The 26622-nt window shown below is 39.3% G+C and overlaps 1 protein-coding gene across 5 annotated transcripts in view; it reads right to left on the bottom strand.

The window, feature by feature from the left end:
* Window positions 1–433: 433 nt before the first annotated feature.
* The window catches only part of si:zfos-464b6.2 (beta-1,4-galactosyltransferase galt-1), a 99868-nt gene continuing 73679 nt past the window's right edge, over window positions 434–26622 (bottom strand). For 2 of the 5 annotated variants that reach the window (XM_060923347.1, XM_060923344.1), the window contains one exon: window positions 20178–21899. In XM_060923347.1, coding sequence (XP_060779330.1) covers window positions 20543–21733 — 1191 coding nt within the window. In that variant the 5' untranslated portion in view covers window positions 21734–21899 and the 3' untranslated portion in view covers window positions 20178–20542. Of the gene's footprint in view, window positions 3632–7220; window positions 7296–20177; window positions 21900–26622 lie in introns of those variants that run through there. The other 3 variants (XM_060923343.1, XM_060923348.1, XM_060923345.1) reach the window with 3 other exon arrangements.

Below are 26622 nucleotides of genomic sequence, written 5' to 3'. Positions count from 1 at the left end.
ACAACTTGGGTCGTCCTTCTCCTCTTTAGTCCGAATGATACGGCGTCCCTGATTTCCATAAAGAACTTCAAATTTTGATTCGTCTGACCACAGAACAGTTTTCTGCTTTGCCACAGTCCATTTTAAATGAGTCTTGGCCCAGAGAAGACGTCTGCGCTCATGTTTAGATACGGCTTCTTCTTTGAACTATAGAGTTTTAGCTGGCAACGGCGGATGGCACGGTGAATTGTGTTCACAGATAATGTTCTCTGGAAATATTCCTGAGCCCATTTTGTGATTTCCAATACAGAAGCATGCCTGTATGTGATGCAGTGCCATCTAAGGGCCCGAAGATCACGGGCACCCAGTATGGTTTTCCGGCCTTGACCCTTACGCACAGAGATTCTTCCAGATTCTCTGAATCTTTTGATGATATTATGCACTGTAGATGATGATATGTTCAAACTCTTTGCAATTTTACACTGTCGAACTCCTTTCTGATATTGCTCCACTATTTGTCGGCGCAGAATTAGGGGGATCGGTGATCCTCTTCCCATCTTTACTTCTGAGAGCCGCTGCCACTCCAAGATGCTCTTTTTATACCCAGTCATGTTAATGACCTATTGCCAATTGACCTAATGAGTTGCAATTTGGTCCTCCAGCTGTTCCTTTTTTGTGTCTAACTTTTCCAGCCTCTTATTGTCCCTGTCCCAACTTTTTTGAGATGTGTTGCTGTCATGAAATTTCAAATGAGCCAATATTTGGCATGAAATTTCAAAATGTCTCACTTTCGACATTTGATATGTTGTCTATGTTCTATTGTGAATACAATATCCGTTTTTGAGATTTGTAAATTATTGCATTCTGTTTTTATTTACAATTTGTACTTTGTCCCAACATTTTTGGAATCGGGGTTGTATATAAAATAAGAGCACTGAATGTAACAGTGGTAAGCAGGAATGTGAAATATGTGGGCTCAGTTATTTCATGGGGTATTTAGTCCTGTATGATCCCTTTAATAATAATCTATTTGACGTACGTCTTGTTCTTTGTAAAATAATATTGAATAGGCACAAGGAATTGACTCAAGCTCTCTTGATGCTATTTCAGTGTTTGACCTCTCTTCCTCTCTCAGTCCTCTACATCAACTTTGTTGTCTATTTCTATAACAAGATAGTCCATACTGTTCAAAGAGCTAGATAGCTCACTACAAACTTGCTTGGTGACCAGATGACTTTCTGTAGATGACTTTGAGTTACATTTTCACTTGCAAAATGCGCTAAATGTATGCTCCAAAATCTTTGTTTCATAAGAAAACTAATTAGATTATAACACCACTATTAAAGGGTTTCCTGTATATTTACAGACTATTTTAGCTAAAGAGCATTATAAATGTGCACTGCTGTATTAGCTAGCTAGCTGACTTAGCCCATAGCTTCTACAATCTTGCTATTTATTTGTCAGCTATTGGTAAATGTTACAAGGTAGCTAGTAATGAAACCTCAGACAACACCAATATCAACACCATTATAAAACAATCAAACAAAATCACAGCAATTTATTAACAATATTTCCAGTGTTTGACAAATTATGAAATATCTCTATTTTAACACAGTTGAATTCTTTAGGCAAAACTGTCCAATTAACTTAAAGACTCCATATAATGGTAGCTATAATTTTCAGCTACAACATTTCAGGTGAATCAGTCATATAGGTCAAATTTCTATATTTACTACGATGTTTGAGAAACATTTGCACTTTCACATATTGTAATCAGTTGAGTAAAACATTTTAAGTGTTGTGTTTTATTAAGGCTGGTAGAAAATTATGTGGGCGGCACGGTGGTGTAGTGGTTAGCGCTGTCGCCTCACAGCAAGAAGGTCCTGGGTTCGAGCCCCGGGGCCGGCGAGGGCCTTTCTGTGTGGAGTTTGCATGTTCTCCCCGTGTCCGCGTGGGTTTCCTCCGAGTGCTCCGGTTTCCCCCACAGTCCAAAGACATGCAGGTTAGGTTAACCGGTGACTCTAAATTGACCGTAGGTGTGAATGTGAGTGTGAATGGTTGTCTGTGTCTATGTGTCAGCCCTGTGATGACCTGGTGACTTGTCCAGGGTGTACCCTGCCTTTCGCCCGTAGTCAGCTGGGATAGGCTCCAGCTTGCCTGCGACCCTGTAGAACAGGATAAAGCGGCTAGAGATAATGAGATGAGAAAATTATGTTCCTATTTGTTCATTAAAAGATCTTTCATGATAGCCTATGTTTTTGCATTTTTCATTTCATGAAATGGTTTGTGCATGTGTATAGTTTATGCCAATGCTTGTTGAAGCACTTCAGAAACGGCAGGGATCAGCTGATCCGCATAGTCCCTGTGACGTGCATCTCGTATTTGAGTACGCATTGATACGATTTCCTCCGATATGTTCCTCATGTGGTACATACGGGCGATCTTTGAGTCCACTCTGACACTGTTCCCCACAGACTTCAAAAATCCATGCACTGTAGTCTGAAACACTAAACGAGGATTTACAATGACTTTGAAATTATTGAACTTTGTAGGATCATTGCTTAACCTGTAGATATGGTCTAAAATGTTGACTCCTGTCACCTTCTTCCAAGAGTCTGGTGAATACTCAGGTCTTGGATCCTTTATGGAAAGAGGAAAAAAGTTATTTTCAAACTCAAAGCCCACACTCTGACTGTATTTCCTCTCCAATTCAGGCAGAAGCTCTTTCCAGTTGTTTAAATTCATAGGCAGGATGAATTCATCCAAGTCTTGCAGAGCTACATAGTGACTCTGGTACATGTAACGATACACACAGTCATTGAGTGCTGCAATTTGCCCAAAGTAATGCAACTCTCCTGGTGATACTGACGTTTGCCAACCTCTGGAAACTTTGATGTATGATGAGACACTCCAAGGGATGATTTCCACAAAGTTCTGTCTGACGTAGTAATCCAGGACTTTCTGTGTAACAGGATCGCAGCTGGTTTTGTAAATGGCAACCTTCTGGACACCGAGTATCTTGAACATCTCCATGGCCTGCACAAGCATCAAGACATTCACAAAATCAAACATGGTAGAAATGCAAACCGTGAATTCGTAAGGAAAAACTTCCAGCTTCTGTTGATTCCTAACAGGTTGGAAGGCATGAACATCCAGCAGGGATCCATTCTCTTTCGGTGATGGAGAAGTGATTGCCACATGTGTTGGTGTTGGACATGTTTCCGGTATTTTGCAGGTAATATCAGCTGTGCCGTATTCAAACCCAAAGTGGTCAGAGTGAATTTCGTATGCAGCGGGTACAGATACGTTCTGTCCATTGCAGCACAGCAAGCAGTGATAATTTGTGTTTTCACTACGAAGCACTATAGCAATTGTCTGGATCATTTTCACCGCATGGCGGTGCTCTATGTAGGAGCTGACCATATATGTTTTAAGATTGTTGACTTTAATGATCAGATCAGTTTGCACTGGAACGCCACACGCCATTAAGGGTGGCTGCTTCTTTTTCCCAACAGGGTAGACAGTAGGAATGTAGTCGCTATTACTTTTTTCTCCAATTATCCAATAAATGAAGAAAATAAATACAAAACTAATGAGAGGGAAGAAGTGTATCCTTGAAAAAGCAAACTCCTTTGATGAGACTTGTTCCGTCCTGTGAAGTAGAAAATGAAAACAGTGATCAAACTTGGGAATTTAATGATGTGTAGGTAGTAGCTTAAAAGGTTATTTGGCTTCAGACTGAAGGGAAAAACAAGAAGACAGAGTCGTCTATATCCCCCGCCCTATATACCAAGTTTCAAGATATTGTCACGTTTTTCAAGTTCTGCTGCAGGAAACCAACCCTACCTCTTTACACTGACCTCAGCAGCCCATGGCATAAGCTCACCGGACCTTTGGTCCAGGTGAGTTAAAAATTAAAATTTCTCACATTTCTTAGTATAAAAAGGCACATATACATTACTTAATCAACACATATACCAACTTTCAAGACCATGCCACTCATAGTTTTCAAGTTCTGCTCTGGAAACAAAACCTACCCCTCAGACTAACCTGTGAGACTAAGTCTAAAATTGTTTCCATGGAAACATGAAAAATTAAAATCTCAAATTTCTTAGTATGTAAAGGCACATCATCATCTTGTTAACATGTATACCAAGTTTCAAATCCGTATGATGAATAGTTTTGGATAAATGCTCCGAAAATGAACAATGCTCTTAGAAACCAAGTCAAAATCTAATTTTATGTAAAAATTTTAAAAATACTTTTTTTTTTTCAAAAATCCAAAATAACAAAAGGCACCAGTTCACATGTTGCTTATATGTATACAAAGTTTCATGAAGATATCTTCAGTAGTTTTAAAGATATGGCCTGGAAATGAAAACGTGGCCGGACGGACAGAACCCGTTTCTATATCCCCCACCAAACTTCGTTTGGGTGGGGGATAATAAACATGAATTCTGCTTTTTGAATCAGATTTTAACCACATTTGCGGTTTCATTATTGGGATTTGCAAAAACAAAAGATTAACAAAACCAAAGTCAGGTTATTAGAGGAGAGTACCTGGGACCGGAGTAATGAAAAGGTGGCCTAGCTCCTTGCTTTATTTAAATACTCTTTAGTTTTTGTTGTCACCAGTGCCAAATATGCTCATCCATGTTAGGAGTACCTAACTATCACTACTCAGTGTATGTCAAGAGCTTCAGTTAGTGTTCACATCAAACAACAGACTGGAGAAAAATGTGGGCTGGTTTGAGTATTTCAGAACATGTTGGGATCTCCTCGGATTTTCACACACAGTCTCTGGAGCACAGAATGGTGCAAATCTCATCTCATTATCTCTAGCTGCTTTATCCTGTTCTACAGGGTCGCAGGCAAGCTGGAGCCTATCCTAGCTGACTACGGGCGAAAGGCGGGGTACACCCTGGACAAGTCGCCGGGTCGAATGGTGCAAATGCAAGCAAAAAAATCTAGTGAGTGGTGTTTCTGTTGGATAGAAATGCCGTGTTGATGACAGGTCAGAGGAGAATGGCCGCACTAGTTCAAGTTAACAGGAAGCCTACTGCGACACAACTGGCATCAATAAAAGAAGCCATGGCCTAATGGATAGAGAAGCAGCTTTGGGACCAAAAGGTTGCTGGTTTGATTCCCTGGTCCAGCAGGAATGGCTGAAGTGCCCTTGAACAAGGCACCTAACTGCAGGCTACTCTGGGTATTTTGTACGTTGCTCTGGATAAGAGTGTCTACTCAATGCCTGTAATGTAACTAACCGCTCTTTACCAACATGGTGAGCATGAGGTTCTACTTCTGTCAGCCAAATACAGAAATCTGAAGCTAATGTGTACAAGCTCACCTGAACTGACCAGTCAATGATTTTCCAATCTTCAATAGTCCAGTTTAGGTGAACCTGAAATACTCACACCAGCCTGTCAGGCACCAACAATCATGCATGCCATGGTCAAAGTCATGAAGATTATATTTTCCCCCCTTCTGAAGTTTGATGCAATCTCCTGGGATTTTCTTTTATTGATGCCATGACTAAGTAGGAGAGAGCCAACAGACTTGGGACAAGTTTTCAGCTTTTGTAGATTGTGTGAAATTCTTTGCAGGTAGCGTCACATTCATATTTCATTAGAGAAGATTTCCTGTACCCTTTTACCACAAGATTAGTTTCTCAGCTTGCCACATATACTGACTTCACTTTTTCTTTCATTATATTTTTGCAGGGAGACCTGAGACACTGAGGAGAGACATGGGACATTATGTTGAGAGATTTGGGACACTCTGGGGAGACATGGAACAAAAATAAAATACCTTGGCCTGCATGTTTAATTTTTATTTATAATCAAAATCTTGTAACATATGAACTGGATGAACACACAATGCTGGTACAGTGCTGGAAAAATATCAGTTTACCCAAAACCTGACACAACAAAACAGTTTCATTCTCAAGAAGGAACGAAAGTTTAATCCTTATTCAGGTACATGCCCACATTTTTAACATACATTTTAAACAATTTTATATTTGTAAACCATAAGAAAATACCTGGAACATGAACTGTCCCAACTCTCCCCATCTGGCCATTTTGAAAAACAAAAAAACAAAAAACAAATCCTTCATCCCCCCGAATTGAAGTTTATATATTATATTATATTATATTATATTATATTATATATATATATATATATATATATATACACACACACACACACACTCTCCAGGCTTCAGACAAATCCCAAATTTACCAGTGTACATTATACCATAGAACGGAGGTGAAGGTCAAGTAGAAAATACAAGTTTTGGTTGACAAAAATATTGAACTGCACAAACCTTACTGCAGTGTCCAGCTTTGTGGTTCCAAAGGAAGTAGGTTACTCTAAGGGGCAACAGCTAATTTCTGATGTAATATAAAACCTGATTAGTTGAAATTAATTTATGGGAATACAAACTCTCCTAAGTCTCCCCCTTGGCCCAAGTCTCCCTGCTTTCCCCTACCGCTGTGACATTCTGCTTATTTGCATTTGCGTCATTATGAAATGTGGTTTTGTTCGATATCTCTTTCAGCAGTAGGCCAAAAAAAGTAGTAGCAGTTAAGTTGAAGCGAGACTAAAATCCTTCACTAACTGCATCTTGTTTAAAAGATGTTTTTTTTTATTTCCCTGAGGGAACCTGCCCAAAGGGATCAATAAAGTTCTATCTTATCTAATCTAATCTAGATAGTGCTCTACTTTTGTAGTGTTACCTATACTTGTTTACACACACAAGAAAACAGTGTATTTACAACATAAGTGCATTTATAAACCCTCATTGCAGACCTACTCAAACAATTTTAAAAAATGATAAAGAACATCCATAATGCCCACTAAGACAATGTCTTTTTTTCCCCACAATAAATAAATAAATAAATAAATGTAGCTTTATATTTAAAACATCATGGCCCTGTTGTATATAATTATTCCCCGGCAAAAACAAGTCCCCCCCCTTTTTTTTAAAAACACATTTAGGATAATGGATTCCAGAATTCAGTAAAAGTTGACAATATCATTAATAGTATTGATAGGCTACTGTTGAAAATGCAAACAATTCAAAAAAGAAACTGAAACTATATATTATATACGGATAGGAACTTGGACATTAACATTATATCCCATATTAATATTAGTTTGTAAGTAAGCATTAATGGTGGCTGGTCAAATAGAAAACTTGGAGATAGCAAAATTAAAATGGTTTAAAAGCCACGTACCTCTGTAGGGCATTCATGTCCATCTTCTCCTGTGCTAGTATGTGTATAGGTGTAACACACAGATGTGTACCATCCCTTTTTGATATGAAAAATAGAAAATTACCAAAATGCTTTACAAAAATAGCTCATCAGCCAAGCCATGATATAGATCACCAATGTCTTTATATATTGGCCTATATCGAAAACAGAGCTTATAATAATAAAATCAACATTGTGACATCCATAAATATTAGGCACTTGTTAAACAGCAGAAAGCAAAAATCATGTGTCTTGGCTTCCATTTTGTATAACGGCTCCAAACCCCATCGAACTGCAGTAAAACCTGCTCTCTCTGTATTCTGTGAGTCAGGAAGTTACACCCATGTGTGTGTGTGTGTGTGTGTGTGTGTGTGTGTGTGTGAGAGAGAGAGAGAGAGAGAGAGAGACAGAGACAGAGAGAGAGCATGTTATAGAAACTGTCTATACAATTCCAAATACCCTTCTGCTGTTTGCAGGGGAAAATACATTTTTTCATATTCAGTCAACACTTTATCCTGGTCAGGTTTGCAGTGGATCGAGAACCTAGCCTAACAATGGGCACAGGACAGGAGAATTCACTCTGGAATGGGCACCAATAGAGATCTTGCAGTCACGTGACCGGAAAGTTAACAGCTGCCATCTTGTCGGTAAAAAACACAGCTGAATATTGCTGCACTCATGTACAGAATGGATCAATTTCAACCGACGGACTACACGGCTCATTTTTCTAATGAACAGATAAATATGTCTAAAATAAACGATCTACAGATTAGTGACCCTTATCGATTACCAGATGTAGTTTTCACGACCGTGTCAGTGGATATTGAACTGCCAGCGGAATACCCAGACGTGTATAATTACCTCATTAACTTTCCCTCAGTGTTCAGTGGTGAAGCACTGTGTGGTTATAAATCAGTTATCTTTACAGAAATTCAGGATTTGTCAGCGACTCAGATGTGGCATCTTGTAAACAAGAAAATAACAATCCTCATTGGACGGGTAAGTCACTTAAGTATTACTAGTACTGCACTGACCAGCCGATTATAGAATAGAATAAGGTAATTCCAGCTGTAATTCCAAATCGTCCGTCTTGTTTACCACGGATCTGGCGTTGGAGAGGTAAAGGCTTAGCAGTGGAGATTTGAGTGGCTGTTTTCTGAGCTTAGTTAACAGGCCGGCTCTGCCTGCAGTCTCGCTTTTGCTTCCGCTCCCGAAGCCGCCTCCTTCGCTTTGCTTCCGATAACAATCCACGGAGACCCCGCTGGTCTCGCTATCTCGTCCGGAATGTTGTGCGTGCGATGGAAATCGCTACAAACCGTCATTTTCTGCTGGAAACCAATGTCCAGTAAGTCCATACGGTTGTAGTGGATATTGAAGTCCGATACAGACGAACAACACGCAAAAATACACACAAAAAACATAAAAAACGTGGGGGCGTCGTGGCTCAGGTGGTTAAGGCGCCATACCATGAATGCGGGCGACCCGGGTTCGATTCCGGCCCGAGGTCATTTCCCGATCCCTTCCCGTCTCTCTCTCTCCCGCTCATTTCCTGTCTCTACACTGTCCTATCCAATAAAGGTGCAAAAAGCCCAAAAAAATATCTTTAAAAAAAAAAAAAAAAAAAACATAAAAAACGTGCACAGGTAGGGAGAGCTTGTAGCCACAGCTGTTGTAATAGAATTGTATATAGTAGGGTTTTCCAGAAGAAAAGGTAGAAGCAGAAGTAGAAGGCGGATGGCGTTTGACCGACAAGATGGCGTCTGTCACAATCTGGATCGGCTGTGACGTCACATGCAAGATCTCTATAGACTACACTGACCATAGCTGCTAAAAAGTGTGTGAATGTGTGAGCTCATGGTGCTGTACCATAAACTGGAGCCCTGGGAAATTCTGTTACAGACAAGATGCTAGTGAATTGAAGGGCACCATGCATACGCACACATTTGTATGTTCTTTCTTACATAAGGACAATTTAGCATAGCCTGTCTGCTTAATTACATGTTTTTGGACAGTGGGAGAATACAGGAGAACCCAGAGGAAAACCCACTCAAAACAAAACTTGCTCACAACCCCCTCCCCCATGATTTAAATATATGATGACAGGACAAAAACTGACCAGCTAGTCACCCAAATAATAGGTGGTCGACCAATAAATGTGGGAAAAGCTGAGTGTGCCTAATAAACTGGCAATTATGTTTATGTACTGTTACCTAAACATAGGTTGTTCTTACCTTTTCCATTGCTAAATAGTTGCTGAAATGACCATTTCTGTCAGATGTTGTATAGTATATTACAGACACTCACCGGCCACTTCAACTCTTTGATGCAAAACATATGCACACCCCTTCTAATGCACAACATGGGTCAAAAATGACCCGCATTCATTTTCCAGGTTATTTCATGCTGACTGAGTTTTTCTTTGCTCTATCTTTTGAAATCAATTTATTTTATGATTGAATATTCCAAGTATTCTTTAAATATCTTGTTTTTAATTACCACAAATCATTAATTTAATTTTTTCTTTCCTACTTTACGAACAAAAATACTTTTTATATTACTACACATGAGTCATCCAAGTGTGATTTAAAATTAAATGTCTTAATACTATAATAATAATTTGTTTCAAGTAATTTACAACACCCGCGTCACAAAAAGGGCACAGAGCATCATCAGGGACCAAACACACCCACAACACAGACTATTCATGCTCCTACCATCTGGCAGATGCTACAGGAGTGTGAAAGCAAGGACTACTAGACTGATGAACAGTTTTTACCCCCAGGCCATCAGGCTTTTGAACCACGGATTATATTAGCAATTTTGCACAAGACACTGCATGGTATATCTACCTCTATGTTTGCACATCGTTTGTTTGCCTCTCTTTTTTTTTTTTTTAAATGTTTTCATTTTTCATTCTACTTTTATATTTTGCATTCCATATGCACTTTATATTTCATATTTTATATATATATATATATATATATATATATATATATATATATATATATATATATATATATATATATTTTGGTCGGGCAGTTGCAAAATAAGAATTTCATTACCCAATAATAAACCGCTGTGTCTGTTATTGTGTATATGACAAATAAACATCTTGAATCTTACTTTAGCAGTGAATGGGGCCAGTTATTTATTTATTAACTATGTAGTTAGCTAAGCCAACTACAATAAAATTAGCTAACTAAAGTAGAATATGTCAACAGCTAGGTAGCTAATAGTAATTACTTGTAACTTTCTGACAAGTAATCTACTCACTCTCAAGGTAACCTAAACATAATCAATTTTTTTCTAAGGTAATGTTAGAACAATTGAAAAACATTACTTACATGTATTAGATGGGCAAAGGGCGCTGTGCTGAGCTGTGAAATCTCTGACACAAGCACAATTCACAGTTCCCACCAAACGCTGTAGTAAATGCATGCGGGTCGTTTCTGACCCATGTGTGTAAACTTGATGTAGAATTACAAAAGCTGTGCTTGCTCATAACTTAAGGAAAAATAAAAATGATGATTTGTGCTAAACAAAAACAAGATATTTACTGCATATTTGGAAAAGTAAATGACAAAATGAATTTATTTCAAAAGTATATCATAGAAACACTCAGCCATACATGAAATAACCTGGAAAATGAATGCAGGTCGTTTTTGACCCATGTTGTGCATTAGAAGGGTAGTGATACAAAAAGGGTTTTTACTCAAAAAGTAAGAAAGGAAAAAATAAGGATGTATGATGATCAAAAACAAGTTAATTGAGGAATACCTTGAATACTGAATGATGGAATTAATTTATTGCAAAGATATATAGAAGATAAAAACTCAGCTGGGTCACTTTTGACCCATTGTTTTGCATCAAAGGGTTAATAGGAACTTGTAAATTCCTGTTCTTGGCTGGCAGGAGTGGAACCCAATGTGGTCTTCTGCTGTTGCATGCTGAGATACTTTTCTGTTCACCATGGTTGTAAAGAGTTGCTATGAGTTACTATATCCTTCCTGGCAGCTCAAACCAATCTGGCCATTTTCCTCTGACCTCTCTTATCAACAAGACATTTCCACCCATAGAACTATCGCTCACTCAGTGTTTTTTACACCATTCTGTGTAAACTCTAGAGACTGTTGTATGTGTAAACCCCAGGAGAGCAGCAGTTTCTGAAATACTCAAATCAGTCTATCTGAGACCAACGCCCATGCCACAGTGAAACTTACACTTTGAGGCCACAATTTCTCCCATTCTGTTTGAAGTGAACATTAACTGAAGCTCTTGAATTGTATCTGCATTGTGCTGCTGTCAAGGGACGGGCTGATTAGAGAACTGCATCAAACAGCAGGTGGATGGGTGTTCCTACTAAAGTGACCAACGAGTGCCGTAATTAGTATATGACACAGTGATTTACATTTCACAGGAAGTTGTGCACATATCACATTTGAGGAATACTGCAGATTGATACATTGCTATATTTCAAAGCATCCTTTAATTGCAGTAAACAGTCAAAAAATAAAAACTTTTATAGATCTGATGCAGCCCAAATGCGAAATTCAATGGACATACTATTGTGTACACACACACACACACACACACACACACACACACACTCTCTCACTGGATATGAGCAATCGTGCATTCTGATTGGCTACTCTACTACTAAGCTAGAGAAAAACAAAATGGCGGAATGTGTTGCTGAACCAACTGAGGATGAAATAAAAACTACTCAAAAACAATTCCCCCCCCCCCCCCCCCCCCAAAAAAAAAGGAACAAAAAGTATTTGACGGTATGTGATGCTCTGAATAATGTATTGGGAAAACTTGGGTCTGGGCATTCATGTGGATGTTACTTTAACACATACGACCTACATCCGATTGTTGCAGATCAAGTACAGTGGCCTCTTTCAGCAGGATAATGTGCCCTGCCATATTGCAAAATTTGTACAGGAATGGTTTGAGGAACATGACAAAGAGTTCAAGGTGTTGACTTGGCCTTGAAACTCCAATGTATCTCAAAACAGACAGGAGGCATCATTTGAAATTATTTTTCTTGTTAACATGTTCTTCTGTGACTCTGCTTTGACAGGAAAATGGGTCAAATGCAAATTAAAGCAATAACCCGTAAGAGGGCATGTGTTCATGGAATGCAGTCTTAACAGTTAGCTTTATTTGCTACATCACATAACAGGCAAATAATCTGTTTTATTGACAGAACATCACCTGAACAGTCTTATTGATTTAACCCAAGCTTATTAATGCATAATTCAAATTATTGTCATGCAAACACAGGTGTGTACATATTAAAGGCTTTATAAACAGCTCTCTATTTTTGTGTCATTTTCACCTCCTGAAGACACTTCCTGTCTTCAAATCGTCTTAAACTACTGGAGGGCAGAAAATGATTATAATAACTATTATTCTATCCACGTTCACTGGATATGAGCAATCACACGCTCTGATTAGCTACTCGACTACTAGGCTATTAGCTCATATACCGTGAATAGAGAAAAAAATGGAGTTGGTTTTCAGTTGGTTTGCCAACTGCCAAAAAAAAAAATCCAAAGAAGAACCACCACCCAAAAATTTGATTGTAAGAACGTATCCTTTTGTTATTTTTCAAGAATTATTATAGCATTTTTCACAAATTGCTACTGTTATTTCGCTGGTTTGTTTACATTCTAAGCCGAAATTATTTTGTCAGACGTTTTGTATCAGGATTTTATTTATTGACTTTGCAAAAAATAACAATAAAAATGCTCCATTTCTGAAAACCCAGTGAATGTGGATAGAATAAAACAGTTATTCCACTCAATCTCATCATACATGGCTTCCATCCAACTCGGCGCTACATGCCTCATCAGCTATCAGCTCGTGTACAACTCGATTTTGTAGAATAACTTATTTATAGCATAATTATAGCATTCATCTATTTACACACACACACACACACACACACACACACACACACACACACACACACACACACAGGATATCACATGCATACAGAGCCCCTAAAGGGACATGAAACTTTCATGTGCGCACGATGACAAACTTTAAAAAGTCTTTTTTTTTTTTTAAACATAGCCTTTTAGGGGCTCTGTACTTGAGTTGTGTGAGCGTGTGCGTGTCTGTGTGCGCACGAGATAGTGAGTGAGTGAGCTAGCGAGAGAGAATATCAGGAAATGTGCAGGCCCTTCAAATGAACCTGTCTGAACACCAACCACCATGTCTCTTACAAAGTCACTGAGATCACAGTTACTCCATTCTTAAGGTAAAGCTGGATACTATAAACTGAGAATTAGTTTTATGTACCATCAGCTCAATATGAATTAATTCAAAAGACTCTTTCAGAATTTCATCCTCCAAGCCTTCAATAACCGTTTCTGTCAAATGTTGCATTGGTATATTTAGCTACTTCATAGGAATTTTTTACATAGATCATCTTTTACACATAGGCATCATGGGAATCCGGAATACCACAGACCGAACTGAGTTTCAAACATTTGATAAATTGTTACTATATTTAAAAAACATTTTTAATTTTCTCTAAAAACTGCATTCAGTTTTACAGTAATCAAGTACAGTAAGTAGGTCAGTTTTTCTTCTGAAAAGAAGAAGAAAGGAAAAAAAAAATCCAGTGCTCTGCTGACAACAATGCTGCTTAGGCTCAAATGAAGCCTGTTAATCCTAGATACATAAACATCTGAGATCTCATACAGTGGGAGCTGGGATTATCTACACAGAAATATTTCATTAAATAGGAGACTTCATTTGTGTGCAGGAAATTGGCCCCAACAGGCTTTACAATTATAATAGACAAGCAAATAGAATTAATCTAAGATGAAGCTTCTGTCAATATGGTTTCACATGATTAAAAAAAAGGATATAGCTTGAATCTAGTGTTCTCATTAATAGACATTTACAATTTTATTTTATCTAAATATGACAAAAGGTCTCATTTCTGGCTGATCAGATCTGTGAGATTGTATAGTATGTCAGAACAATGTATCAATCTGATTAGAAAAGACAAAGTGGATGTACAACCCCATTTCCAGAAAAGTTAGGATATTTTCCAAAATGCAATAAGAACAAAAATCTCATCTCATGCCGCTTTATCTTGTTCTACAGGGTCACAGGCAAGCTGGAGCCTATCCCAGCTGACTACGGGCAAAAGGCGGGGTACACCTTGGAATTCGTGTGAACCTTTATTTAACTGACAAAAGTCCAAAGGAAAGATTTTCAATAGTTTTACTCACCAACTTCATTGTATTTTGTAAATATAAACAGAGTTAGAATTTGATGCCTGCAACACACTCAAAAAAGTTGGGACAGAGGCATTATTACCATTGTATTACATCATCTTTCCTTTAATAACACTTTTTATTCATATGGGATCTGAGGATACTAATTGTTGCAGTTTTGCAATTGGAATTTTTGTCCATTCTTGCTTGATATAAGACTTCAGCTGCTCAACATTCTGTGGTCGCTGTTGTCTGATTCTCTTCTTCATGATGCACCATACATTCTCAATAGGAGCCAGATCTGGACTGGCAGCAGGCCAGTCAAGCACATGCACTCTGTGTCTACGAAGCCACACTGTTGTAGCCAGTGCAGAATGAGGCCTGGCATTGTCCTGCTCAAATAAGCATGAACTTCCTGGGACAAGACATTGCCTTGATGAATACACATCTCTCTAAAATCCCAATATATACCCCAATATATCAATAGTATTTTCACACACGTGTAACTCACCCATGCTGTGGGCACTGACGCCCCCATACCATCACAGATGCTGGCTTTTGCACCTTTCTCTGATAACAAACTGGATGATTGTGTTCACCTTTGACACTGAGAACTCAACGTTTGGTTTTCCTGAAAACAATCTGAAACGTGGACTCATCTGACCACAGCACATGTTTCTGCTGTCTTTTGGTCCATCTGAGATGAGTTCAGGCCCAGAGAAATTGGTGGCGTTTCTGCATAGAATTGATGAATGGCTTCCTCCTTATGTAATACAGTTTCATGTCGCATTTCTGGATGCAGTGGTGGACTGTGTTAAGTAATAACCTTTTTCTGAAGTACTCCCAAGATCATGTGGCTATACTGATCACATTCGCATGACTGTTTCTCAGGCATTGCTGAGGGCTCAAAGGTCACACACATTCATTGCCCTTTACGCACTGAGATGTCTCCGAATACCCTGAATCTTTTCACAATATCATGGACTGTAGATTTTGAAAGACCTTAAATCTTGCATTGAGAAATGTTCTTTTTGAATTGACTAACATTTCTCTTGTGAATTTTGGCACAAAGGAATGAGCCACAACTCATCCTTGCTTGCAAAGATTGAGCGTGCTCCTACCCCATCATGATAGCAATTAACCTGATTATTGTGGAATCTTCCAAAATGGTGCTACTTGAATATCCTATAAATTTTTAGACTTATTTTGACTCTGTCCCAGCTTTGAGTGTGTTGCTGGCATCAAATTCTAACTTTGTTTATATTTACAAAATACAATTAAGTAAGTTGGTCAGTAAAACTATTGAAAATCTTTTCTTTGTACTTTTGTCAGATAAATAAAAGGTTCACACAAATTAATCACATTTTTTTTGTTTTTATTGCATTTTGGAAAATATCCCAACTTTTCTGGAAATGGGGTTGTCATCTGCATTGCTTTAGGTGTTGCACAAGTGATGAGTTAAAGCCAAACAAAATCCAAAAAATAAACTCTCAAGCAAGACATGTTCAATTCACACAAGCTGATAGCCGATGAGGTGCGTAGCACCGAGTCAGCTATAAACCATGTACAGCAAGATTGAGTGGAATAATTGTTTTATTATATCCACAGTCACTGAATTTTGAGAAACAGCATTTTTATTTTTTGCAAATTCGATACAGTGGGGCAAAAAAGTATTTAGTCAGCCACCAATTGTGCAAGTTCTCCCACTTAAAAAGATGAGAGAGGCCTGCAATTTTCATCATAGGTACACTTCAACTATAAGAGACAGAATGGTGGGAAAGAATCCAGGAAATCACATTGTAAGAATTTTAATGAATTAATTGGTAAATTCCTCGGTAAAATAAGTATTTGGTCACCTACAAACAAGCAAGATTTCTGGCGCTCACAGACCTGTAACAACTTCTTTAAGAGGCTCCTCTGTCCTCCACTCGTTACCTGTATTAATGGCATCTGTTTGAACTCATCAGTATAAAAGACACTTGTCCACAACCTCAAACAGTCACACTCCAAACCCCACTATGGCCAAGACCAAAGAGCTGTCAAAGGACACCAGAAACAAAATTGTAGACCTGCACCAGGCTGGGAAGACTGAATCTGCAATAGGTAAGCAGCTTGGTGTGAAGAAATCAACTGTGGGAGCAATTATTAGAAAATGGAAGACATACAAGACCACTGATGATCTCCCTCGATCTGGGGCTCCATGCAAGATCTCACCCCGTGGGGTCAAAATGATCACAAGAACGGTGAGCAAAAAATCCCAGAACCACACGGGGGGACCTAGTGAATGACCTGCAGAGAGCTGGGACCAAAGTAACAAAGGCTACCATCAGTAACACACTACGCCGCCAGGGACTCAAATCCTGCAGTGCCAGATGTGTCCCCCTGCTTAAGCCCGTACATGTCCAGGCCCATCTGAAGTTTGCTAGAGAGCGTTTGGATGATCCAGAAGAGGATTGGGGGAATGTCATATGGTCAGATGAAACCAAAATAGAACTTTTTGGTAAAAACTCAACTTGTCGTGTTTGGAGGAGAAAGAATGCTGAGTTGCAGCCAAAGAACACCATACTTACTGTGAAGCATGGGGGTGGAAACATCATGCTTTGGGGCAGTTTTTCTGCAAAGGGACCAGGACGACTGATCCGTGTAAAGGAAAGAATGAATGGGGCCATGTATCATGAGATTTTGAGTGAAAACCTCCTTCCATCAGCAAGGGCATTGAAGATGAAACGTGGCTGGGTCTTTCAGCATGACAATGATCCCAAACACACCACCTGGGCAATGAAGGAGTGGCTTCGTAAGAAGCATTTCAAGGTCCTGGAGTGGCCTAGCCAGTCTCCAGATCTCAACCCCATAGAAAATCTTTGGAGGGAGTTGAAAGTCCATGTTGCCTAGCGACAGCCCCAAAACTTCACTGCTCTAGAGGAGATCTGCATGGAGGAATGGCCCAAAATACCAGCAACAGTGTGTGAAAACCTTGTGAAGACTTATAGAAAACATTTGACCTCTGTCACTGCCAACAAAGGGTATATAACAAAGTATTGAGATGAACTTTTGTTACTGACCAAATACTTATTTTCCACCATAATTTGCAAATAAATTCTTTAAAAATCAGACAATGTGATTTTCTGGATTTTTTTTCTCATTTTGTCTCTCATAGTTGAGGTATACCTATGATGAAAATTACAGGCCTCTCTCATCTTTTTAAGTGGGAGAACTTGCACAATTGGTGACTGACTAAATACTTTTTTGCCCCACTGTAAATAAAGACTTTATATAAACGTCCGACAAAATAATTTTCGCTTAGGCGGACTTCTTAAAAACCTATCAGTGGCTGCATGAATTGACTTGTGTTTTTTTTTGTAGAAAATGTCGTCTTGCTGTCATGCCAAGATATACTAGAATAGCTTTAGACATTGATTTAATTCTTCCTTGGACATTGCAGTTCTGTAATTTTCAAACTTCTTTGAGCTTTTGAACCAGTCTAAAAAAAATTCAACAAATTTTAATGCTTAAAGATGAAGAATGTAAACAAAGTGGTGAAATGACAGTAGCAATTTGTGAAAAATGTAATAATTCTTGAAAAAAACATACGTTCTTCCCATAAAATGCTTTCATTCCATATTTTGTTGCTTTTTTTTGTATTTTTTGGGGTTTTGTTTTCAAGTCGAGTTTTTATTTTGTCCTCGGTTGGTTCAGCAACACACTCTGCCATTTTGTTTTTCTCTACTCACGGTATATGAGCTGATATCCTACGAGTAGAGTAGCCAATCAGAGCATGCGGTTGCTCATATCCATTGAATGCGGATAGAATAATTACTGTGATCTTCTGTACACTACAACATGAAAACAATGTATGCAACATACTAAAAAATGTCATTGGTTACAGTTTTGATGACAGTGATTCAGGTGGAAAAAGGATAGATGAGAAAGAATGAAGTTACTTTAACTTCTATGTTTGGAAGAGTCAACTTTTTTTTATTTGTATGTAGAATTATGTGATGTAATTGTCTACTACCAATAGAATTGCTATTCAGATGGAATGTGTGTTAAAAATATTGTTGCCTAAGGACATCTGTAGTAATTACAGTGGCATGCAAAAATTTGGGCACCCTTGTTGAAAATGCCTGTTACTGTGAATAGTTAAGTGAGCAGAAGATGAACTGATCACCAAAAGGCATAAAGGTAAAGATGAGACATTTCTTTTCAGCGTTTTATGCAAGATTTGTGTATTATTTTTGTTTTGTACAATTAGAGAGTGAAAAAAGAAAAGGAACACCATGCTAAAGTTTGGGCACCCCAATACATGCGAGTTCTCAGGTAACTTTTACCAAGGTTCCAGACCTTAATTAGCTTATTGAGCTGTGGCTTGTTCAAATTCTTCATTAGGAAAGGTCAGATGATGCAGATTTCAAAGTTGTATAAATTCTCTGACTCCTCAAACTTGTCCCTAAAATCAACAGCCATGGGCTCCTCTAAGCAACTACGTCGCATTCTGAAAAATTAAATAATTGATCCTCACAAAGCAGGAGAAGGCTACAAGAACATAGCAAAGTGTTTTCAGGTAGCTGTTTCCTCAGATTGTAATGTTATTAAAAAATGCCAGTTCAGAGAAACAGTGGAGATCAAGGTGAGGTCTGGAAGAAAGCTTTCTGAAAGAACTGCTCGTTGGATTGCTAGAAAGGCAAATAAAAACCCGTTTGACTGCAAAAGACCTTCAGAAAGATTTAGCAGACCCTGGAGTGGTGGTGCACTGTTCTATGCAGTGACACCTGAGCAAATATGACCTTCATGGGAGAGTTGTCAGAAGAAAACCTTTCCTGTGTCCTAGCCACAAAATTCAGTGTCTGAAGTTTGCAAATGAACCTCTAAGCAAGCCTGATGCATTTTGGAAACACGTCCTGTGGACTGATGAAATCAAAATAGAACTTTTTGGCCACAATGTGCAAAGGTATGTTTGGAGAAAATACCTCTCCAACTCTTAAGCATGGGTGTGGATCGATCATGCTTTGGAGTTGTGTTGCAGCCAGTGGCACAGGGCACATTTCATTGGTCGAGGGAAGCATGGATTCGAATAAATACCAGCAAATTCTGGAAGCAAACATCACACCACCTGTAAAAAAGTTGAAGTTAAAAAGAGGATGGGTCCTACAATAAGACGATGATCCAAAACACACCTCAAAATCTACAATGGAATACCTCAAGAGGCACAAGCTGACGGTTTTGCCCTGGCCCTCACAGTCCCCTGACCTAAACATCATTGAAAATCTGTGGATAGATCTCAAAAGAGCAGTGCATGCAAGACAGCCCAAGAAACTGGCAGAACTGGAAGCCTTTTGCAAGGACGTCTGTGCGAAAATCCCTCAGGTAAGAACTGAAAGATTATTAGCTGGCTACAAAAAGTGTTTACAAGCTATGATACTTGCCAAAGCGGGTGTTACCAAGTACTGACCATGTCAGGTGCCCAAACTTTTGCTTCAGGTCCTTTTCATTTTTTTGGTATTTTACGCCTGTAAATGATGGAAATAAAAATGTCATCTTGTGGAAAATATTAAAGAAATGTGTCATCTTTACCCTTATGCCTTTTGGTGATCAGTTCATCTTTTGCTCACTTAACTATTCACAGTAACAGACATTTTCAGCAAGGGTGCCCAAACTTTTGCATGCCACTGTATAATCGACAGGAATCTGGAATCAACAGTCGAAGATAAAACTGTTTCAATCATAATGAATGAGATTCAAATAAGCTGATTTTTAATGGATTTTTTTTGCAAATAATGTGCCAATGGACATTCATATGCTTCGTTTTACCTTTGTATTTTCACAGTACTGAATAAATGCTTTGAGCTATAGTTTACATTGGCAGGATTTGCTGACATTTCCTGTGCAAAAAGGAAAAGGGAGGTGACAAAGTGAAACAAATTCTTAAAGGTTTCACATATTGCTTCCTGTTTTGTACAATTTAGCTAAACTTCCCTCCAGAAAAGAGGAAGATACTCTTACCACATGATAACTCTCAACATACATTTCACATATAGTTAATGGCTTTTCATAGATTAGTTATGCACTTTAGGAAATGTCCAGTGCTTTCCTAAGCACTTCAGAAACAGCAGGGATCAGCCTGTCTGCGAATTCCCTGAGACGTGTGTCCTGTATACGGGAGTGTGTTACTACGTCTGTATTTGTAATGTTCCTCAGGTGATACTTGCGAGCAATCGCATGGTTCACTCTGACACTACCATTCACCGATTGCAAAAAGCCATGAACTGTAGTCTGAAACACTAAACGAGGATTTACAATGACTTTGAAATCATTGAACTTTGTAGGATCATTGCTTAACCTGTAGATATGGTCTAAAATGTTGACTCCTGTCACCTTCTTCCAAGAGTCTGGTGAATACTCAGGTCTTGGATCTTTTATGGAAAGAGGAAAAAAGTTATTTTCAAACTCAAAGCCCACACTCTGACTGTATTTCCTCTCCAATTCAGACAGAAGCTCTTTCCAGTTGTTTAAATTCATAGGCAGGATGAATTCATCCAAGTCTTGCAGAGCTACATAGTGACTCTGGTACATGTAACGATACACACAGTCATTGAGTGCTGCAATTTGCCCAAAGTAATGCAACTCTCCTGGTGATACTGACGTTTGCCAACCTCTGGAAACTTTGATGTATGATGAGACATGCCAAGGGATGATTTCCACAAAGTTCTGTCTGACGTAGTAATCCAGGACTTTCTGTGTAACAGGATCGCAGCTGGTTTTGTAAATGGCAACCTTCTGGACACCGAGTATCTTGAACATCTCCATGGCCTGCACAAGCATCAAGACATTCACAAAATCAAACATGGTAGAAATGCAAACCGTGAATTCGTAAGGAAAAACTTCCAGCTTCTGTTGATTCCTAACAGGTTGGAAGGCATGAACATCCAGCAGGGATCCATTCTCTTTCGGTGATGGAGAAGTGATTGCCACATGTGTTGGTGTTGGACATGTTTCCGGTATTTCGCAGGTAATATCAGCTGTGCCGTATTCAAACCCAAAGTGGTCAGAGTGAATTTCGTATGCAGCGGGTACAGATACGTTCTGTCCATTGCAGCACAGCAAGCAGTGATAATTTGTGTTTTCACTACGAAGCACTATAGCAATTGTCTGGATCATTTTCACCACATGGCGGTGCTCTATGTAGGAGCCAACCATATATGTCTTAAGATTGCTGACTTTAACGATTGGGTCATTATTCACTGACACTCCACACGCCATCAAAGGTGGCTGCTTCTTTTTCCAGTGAGGGTAAAAAGCAGTGGGCTTGTAATTATTCAAATTTCTTAAGCCAGTGAGGAAAAAAAAGACAGATATGAACACAGAAACGATAACTGTGATGAAGAGGGTCCTTGGAAAAACAAACTGCTGTGAGACTTGTGCTGCCCTGTGAAGTAAAACAAATAAAAGAACTGTAAAACTTCAAAGGTCAGTGCTCTGTGTACACACACACACACACACACACACACAGACACAAAAAACCTGCATAAAACTTTGTGATATGACACATTGGGCCATTTTATGGGGCAACCAAATGGTTAGGTCAGGACTCACCAGTTGAAATACAACTGAAGGACGAGCTTTGAGGATGATATACACAATCTGTGACATTCAGTCATGCCAAGTCATGTTATCTAAATGGTAAATGGTAAGTGACAGACATGCCAGGAAAAAGTAAAAGAAAAACAAAAACTGGGCCCGTTCATGTATCTAACTCCAACTTCAGATATTGTCAAGTTCTATCTGTTCCAAAAGTACTCTTGGATTTAATTTGCTTTTGTTAGACATTCTATTAATCTGTTAATTATAATATGTCTAATGATGCGTTCGATTTGTAATTCACAGCAAGAAATTTCAGCTGTGGAACCTTGTGGTCAACGGGGGCCTTTCTGTGTGGAGTTTGCATCTTCTCCCCGTGCCTGCATGGGTTTCCTCCAGGTGATCCAGTTTCGGGCAGCACAGTTTCCCCCACAGTCCAGAGACATGCGGTTAAGTTAATATGGGACGGCCTTGGGATGAGGTGCCCTTGAGCGAGGCACCTAACTCCCAACTGATCCCCGGGCGCTGTTAGCATGGCTGCCCACTGCTTTGGGTACATGTGCGCGCTCATTGCTCACGTGTGTGTTGACTGCTTCAGATGGGTTAAATGCAGAGAGGAATTTCACAAGCGTGTGATGAATAAAGTTGTGCTTTCGTTCTTTCTTGCTGATAGATTGGCGACCTACCCATGGTGTACCAGGCCTCAGAGTTAACTTTTGAAATGGTCTCAAAATTTTTTTGCCCCCCCCCTTGAATTTCCTTTTACCCTAAAATTTTGCAGTATTTCAGGAAGTTTTCAAGTACATGGTTCAAGGCAAAACTGATATATTTTCTAGGGGTATAACTGAGTTATTTAGACAAGTACATGTTTTTTTAAAAAACAATATTTTTAAAAACAACATTTATTTCTGCAACAGAAGAACAAGACAAGCCCTCAAAACAAGAAACATAAATCAATATCATATGCAAGACTTGCGTACGGTACTAGTACGTAATATGTCTTTTTATACAGAGTTTAGGACACAAAAACACATGTTGTTTTACTGCAAACAATGACTAGCAATATTGCAAGGATGAATTATAAAACTAGAGTCTGTGCTGCAGTACTGTCTTATCTTTCAGTTTGCTATTGCATTTAGGAGGAAATCAAACAACCTTTACAGTGTGGTTTACTATTTGAGACACAACAGCACAACGTTCATATATATTTTATATACAGTGGGGCAAAAAAGTATTTAGTCAGCCACCAAGTGTGCAAGTTCTCCCACTTAAAAAGATGAGAGAGGCCTGTAATTTTCATCATAGGTACACTTCAACTATGAGAGACAGAATGGGGGGAAAGAATCCAGGAAATCACATTGTAGGAATTTTAATGAATTAATTGGTAAATTCCTCGGTAAAATAAGTATTTGGTCACCTACAAACAAGCAAGATTTCTGGCTCTCACAGACCTGTAACTTCTTTTTTAAGAGGCTCCTCTGTCCTCCACTCATTACCTGTATTAATGGCACCTGTTTGAACTTGTTATCAGTATAAAAGACACCTGTCCACAACCTCAAACAGTAATACTCCAAACTCCACTATGGCCAAGACCAAAGAGCTGTCAAAGGACACCAGAAACAAAATTGTAGACCTGCACCAGGCTGGGAAGACTGAATCTGCAATAGGTAAGCAGCTTGGTGTGAAGAAATCAACTGCGGGAGCAATTATTAGAAAATGGAAGACATACAAGACCACTGATAATCTCCCTCAATCTGGGGCTCCATGCAAGATCTCACCCTGTGGGCACAAAATGATCACAAGAATGGTGAGCAAAAATCCCAGAACCACACGGGGGGACCTAGTGAATGACCTGCAGAGAGCTGGGACCAAAGTAACAAAGGCTACCATCAGTAACACACTACGCCGCCAGGGACTCAAATCCTGCAGTGCCAGACGTGTCCCCCTGCTTAAGCCAGTACATGTCCAGGCCAGTCTGAAGTTTGCTAGAGAGCATTTGGATGATCCAGAAGAGGATTGGGAGAATGTCATATGGTCAGATGAAACCAAAATAGAACTTTTTGGTAAAAACTCAACTTGTTGTGTTTGGAGGAGAAAGAATGCTGAGTTGCATCCAAAGAACACCATACCTACTGTGAAGCATGGGGGTGGAAACATCATGCTTTGGGGCTGTTTTTCTGCAAAGGGACCAGGACGACTGATCCGTGTAAAGGAAAGAATGAATGGGGCCATGTATCGTGAGATTTTGAGTGAAAACCTCCTTCCATCAGCAAGGGCATTGAAGATGAAACGTGGCTGGGTCTTTCAGCATGACAATGATCCCAAACACACCGCCCGGGCAACGAAGGAGTGGCTTCGTAAGAAGCATTTCAAGGTCCTGGAGTGGCCTAGCCAGTCTCCAGATCTCAACCCCATAGAAAATCTTTGGAGGGAGTTGAAAGTCCATGTTGCCCAGCGACAGCCCCAAAACATCACTGCTCTAGAGGAGATCTGCATGGAGGAATGGGCCAAAATACCAGCAACAGTGTGTGAAAACCTTGTGAAGACTTACAGAAAACATTTGACCTCTGTCACTGCCAACAAAGGGTATATAACAAAGTATTGAGATGAACTTTTGTTATTGACCAAATACTTATTTTCCACCATAATTTGCAAATAAATTCTTTAAAAATAAGACAATGTGATTTTCTGGATTTTTTTTTCTCATTCTGTCTCTCATAGTTGAAGTGTACCTATGATGAAAATTATAGGCCTCTCTCATCTTTTTAAGTGGGAGAACTTGCACAATTGGTGACTGACTAAATACTTTTTTGCCCCACTGTGTGTGTGTATATATATATATATATATATATATATATATATATATATATATATATATATACACACACACACACACACACACACACAACCCCGATTCCAAAAAAGTTGGGACAAGGTACAAATTGTAAATAAAAACGGAATGCAATAATTTACAAATCTCAAAAGCTGATATTGTATTAACAATAGAACATAGACAACATATCAAATGTTGAAAGTGAGACATTTTGAAATTTCATGCCAAATATTGACTCATTTGAAATTTCATGACAGCAACACATCTCAAAAAAGTTGGGACAGGGGCAATAAGAGGCTGGAAAAGTTAAAGGCACAAAAAAGGAACAGCTGGAGGACCAAATTGGAACTCATTAGGTCAATTGGCAATAGGTCATTAACATGACTGGGTATAAAAAGAGCATCTTGGAGTGGCAGCGGCTCTCAGAAGTAAAGATGGGAAGAGGATCACCGATCCCCCTACTTCTGCGCCGACAAATAGTGGCGCAATATCAGAAAGGAGTTCGACAGTGTAAAATTGCAAAGAGTTTGAACATATCATTATCTACAGTGCATATATCATCAAAAGATTCAGAGAATCTGGAAGAATCTCTGTGCGTAAGGGTCAAGGCCGGAAAACCATACTGGGTGCCCGTGATCTTCAGGCCCTTAGATGGCACTGCATCACATACAGGCATGCTTCTGTATTGGAAATCACAAAATGGGCTCAGGAATATTTCCAGAGAACATTATCTGTGAACACAATTCACCGTGCTATCCGCCGTTGCCAGCTAAAACTCTATAGTTCAAAGAAGAAGCCGTATCTAAACATGATCCAGAAGCGCAGACATCATCTCTGGGCCAAGGCTCATTTAAAATGGACTGTGGCAAAGTGGAAAACTGTTCTGTGGTCAGACGAATCAAAATTTGAAGTTCTTTATGGAAATCAGGGACACCGTGTCATTCGGACTAAAGAGGAGAAAGACGACCCAAGTTGTTATCAGTGCTCAGTTCAGAAGCCTGCATCTCTGATGGTATGGGGTTGCATTAGTGCGTGTGGCATGGGCAGCTTACACATCTGTAAAGACACCATCAGTGCTGAAAGGCATATCCAGGTTCTAGAGCAACATATGCTCCCATCCAGACGACGTCTCTTTCAGGGAAGACCTTGCATTTTCCAACATGACAATTCCAAACCACATACTGCATCAATTACAGCATCATGGCTGCATAGAAGAAGGGTCCGGGTACTGAACTGGCCAGTCTGCAGTCCAGACCTTTCACCCATAGAAAACATTTGGCGCATCATAAAACGGAAGATACGACAAAAAAGACCTAAGACAGCTGAGCAACTAGAATCCTACATTAGACAAGAATGGGTTAACATTCCTATCATGGTGACCTTACTATGATGGCTCCGCGGACGGTTGCCTCGGTACTTCGCTCTATCGTACTTTCTATATTTTTGTGTATTTGTTGTGTTTCTTGCGTTTCTTCGCTTGTCACATACTCTAGAGAAGAACTCATAAACGTTGGATTAACCACCAGTAAAGTTCTTTCATCGGCTTTCATCAATCCGGAAATTTTTTCAGAGTTACTTTTTGGGGGAGCAGCAGCTCTCTATGGATTACGCCGGGGACGCCGGACACACCGGGGGAAGCGAGCCGGTGCGCTCGTCAGACTGAGGCAGCGGGGTTTTCGCACTGCTCTCCCATCTATTCACCTAGCTAACGTCCGCTCTCTGGCCAATAAGATGGACA

This window comes from Neoarius graeffei, chromosome 6 (genome assembly GCF_027579695.1).
Source record: "Neoarius graeffei isolate fNeoGra1 chromosome 6, fNeoGra1.pri, whole genome shotgun sequence".
Lineage (NCBI taxonomy): Eukaryota > Metazoa > Chordata > Actinopteri > Siluriformes > Ariidae > Neoarius > Neoarius graeffei.
This window is presented reverse-complemented; position numbering and strand designations above follow the sequence as displayed.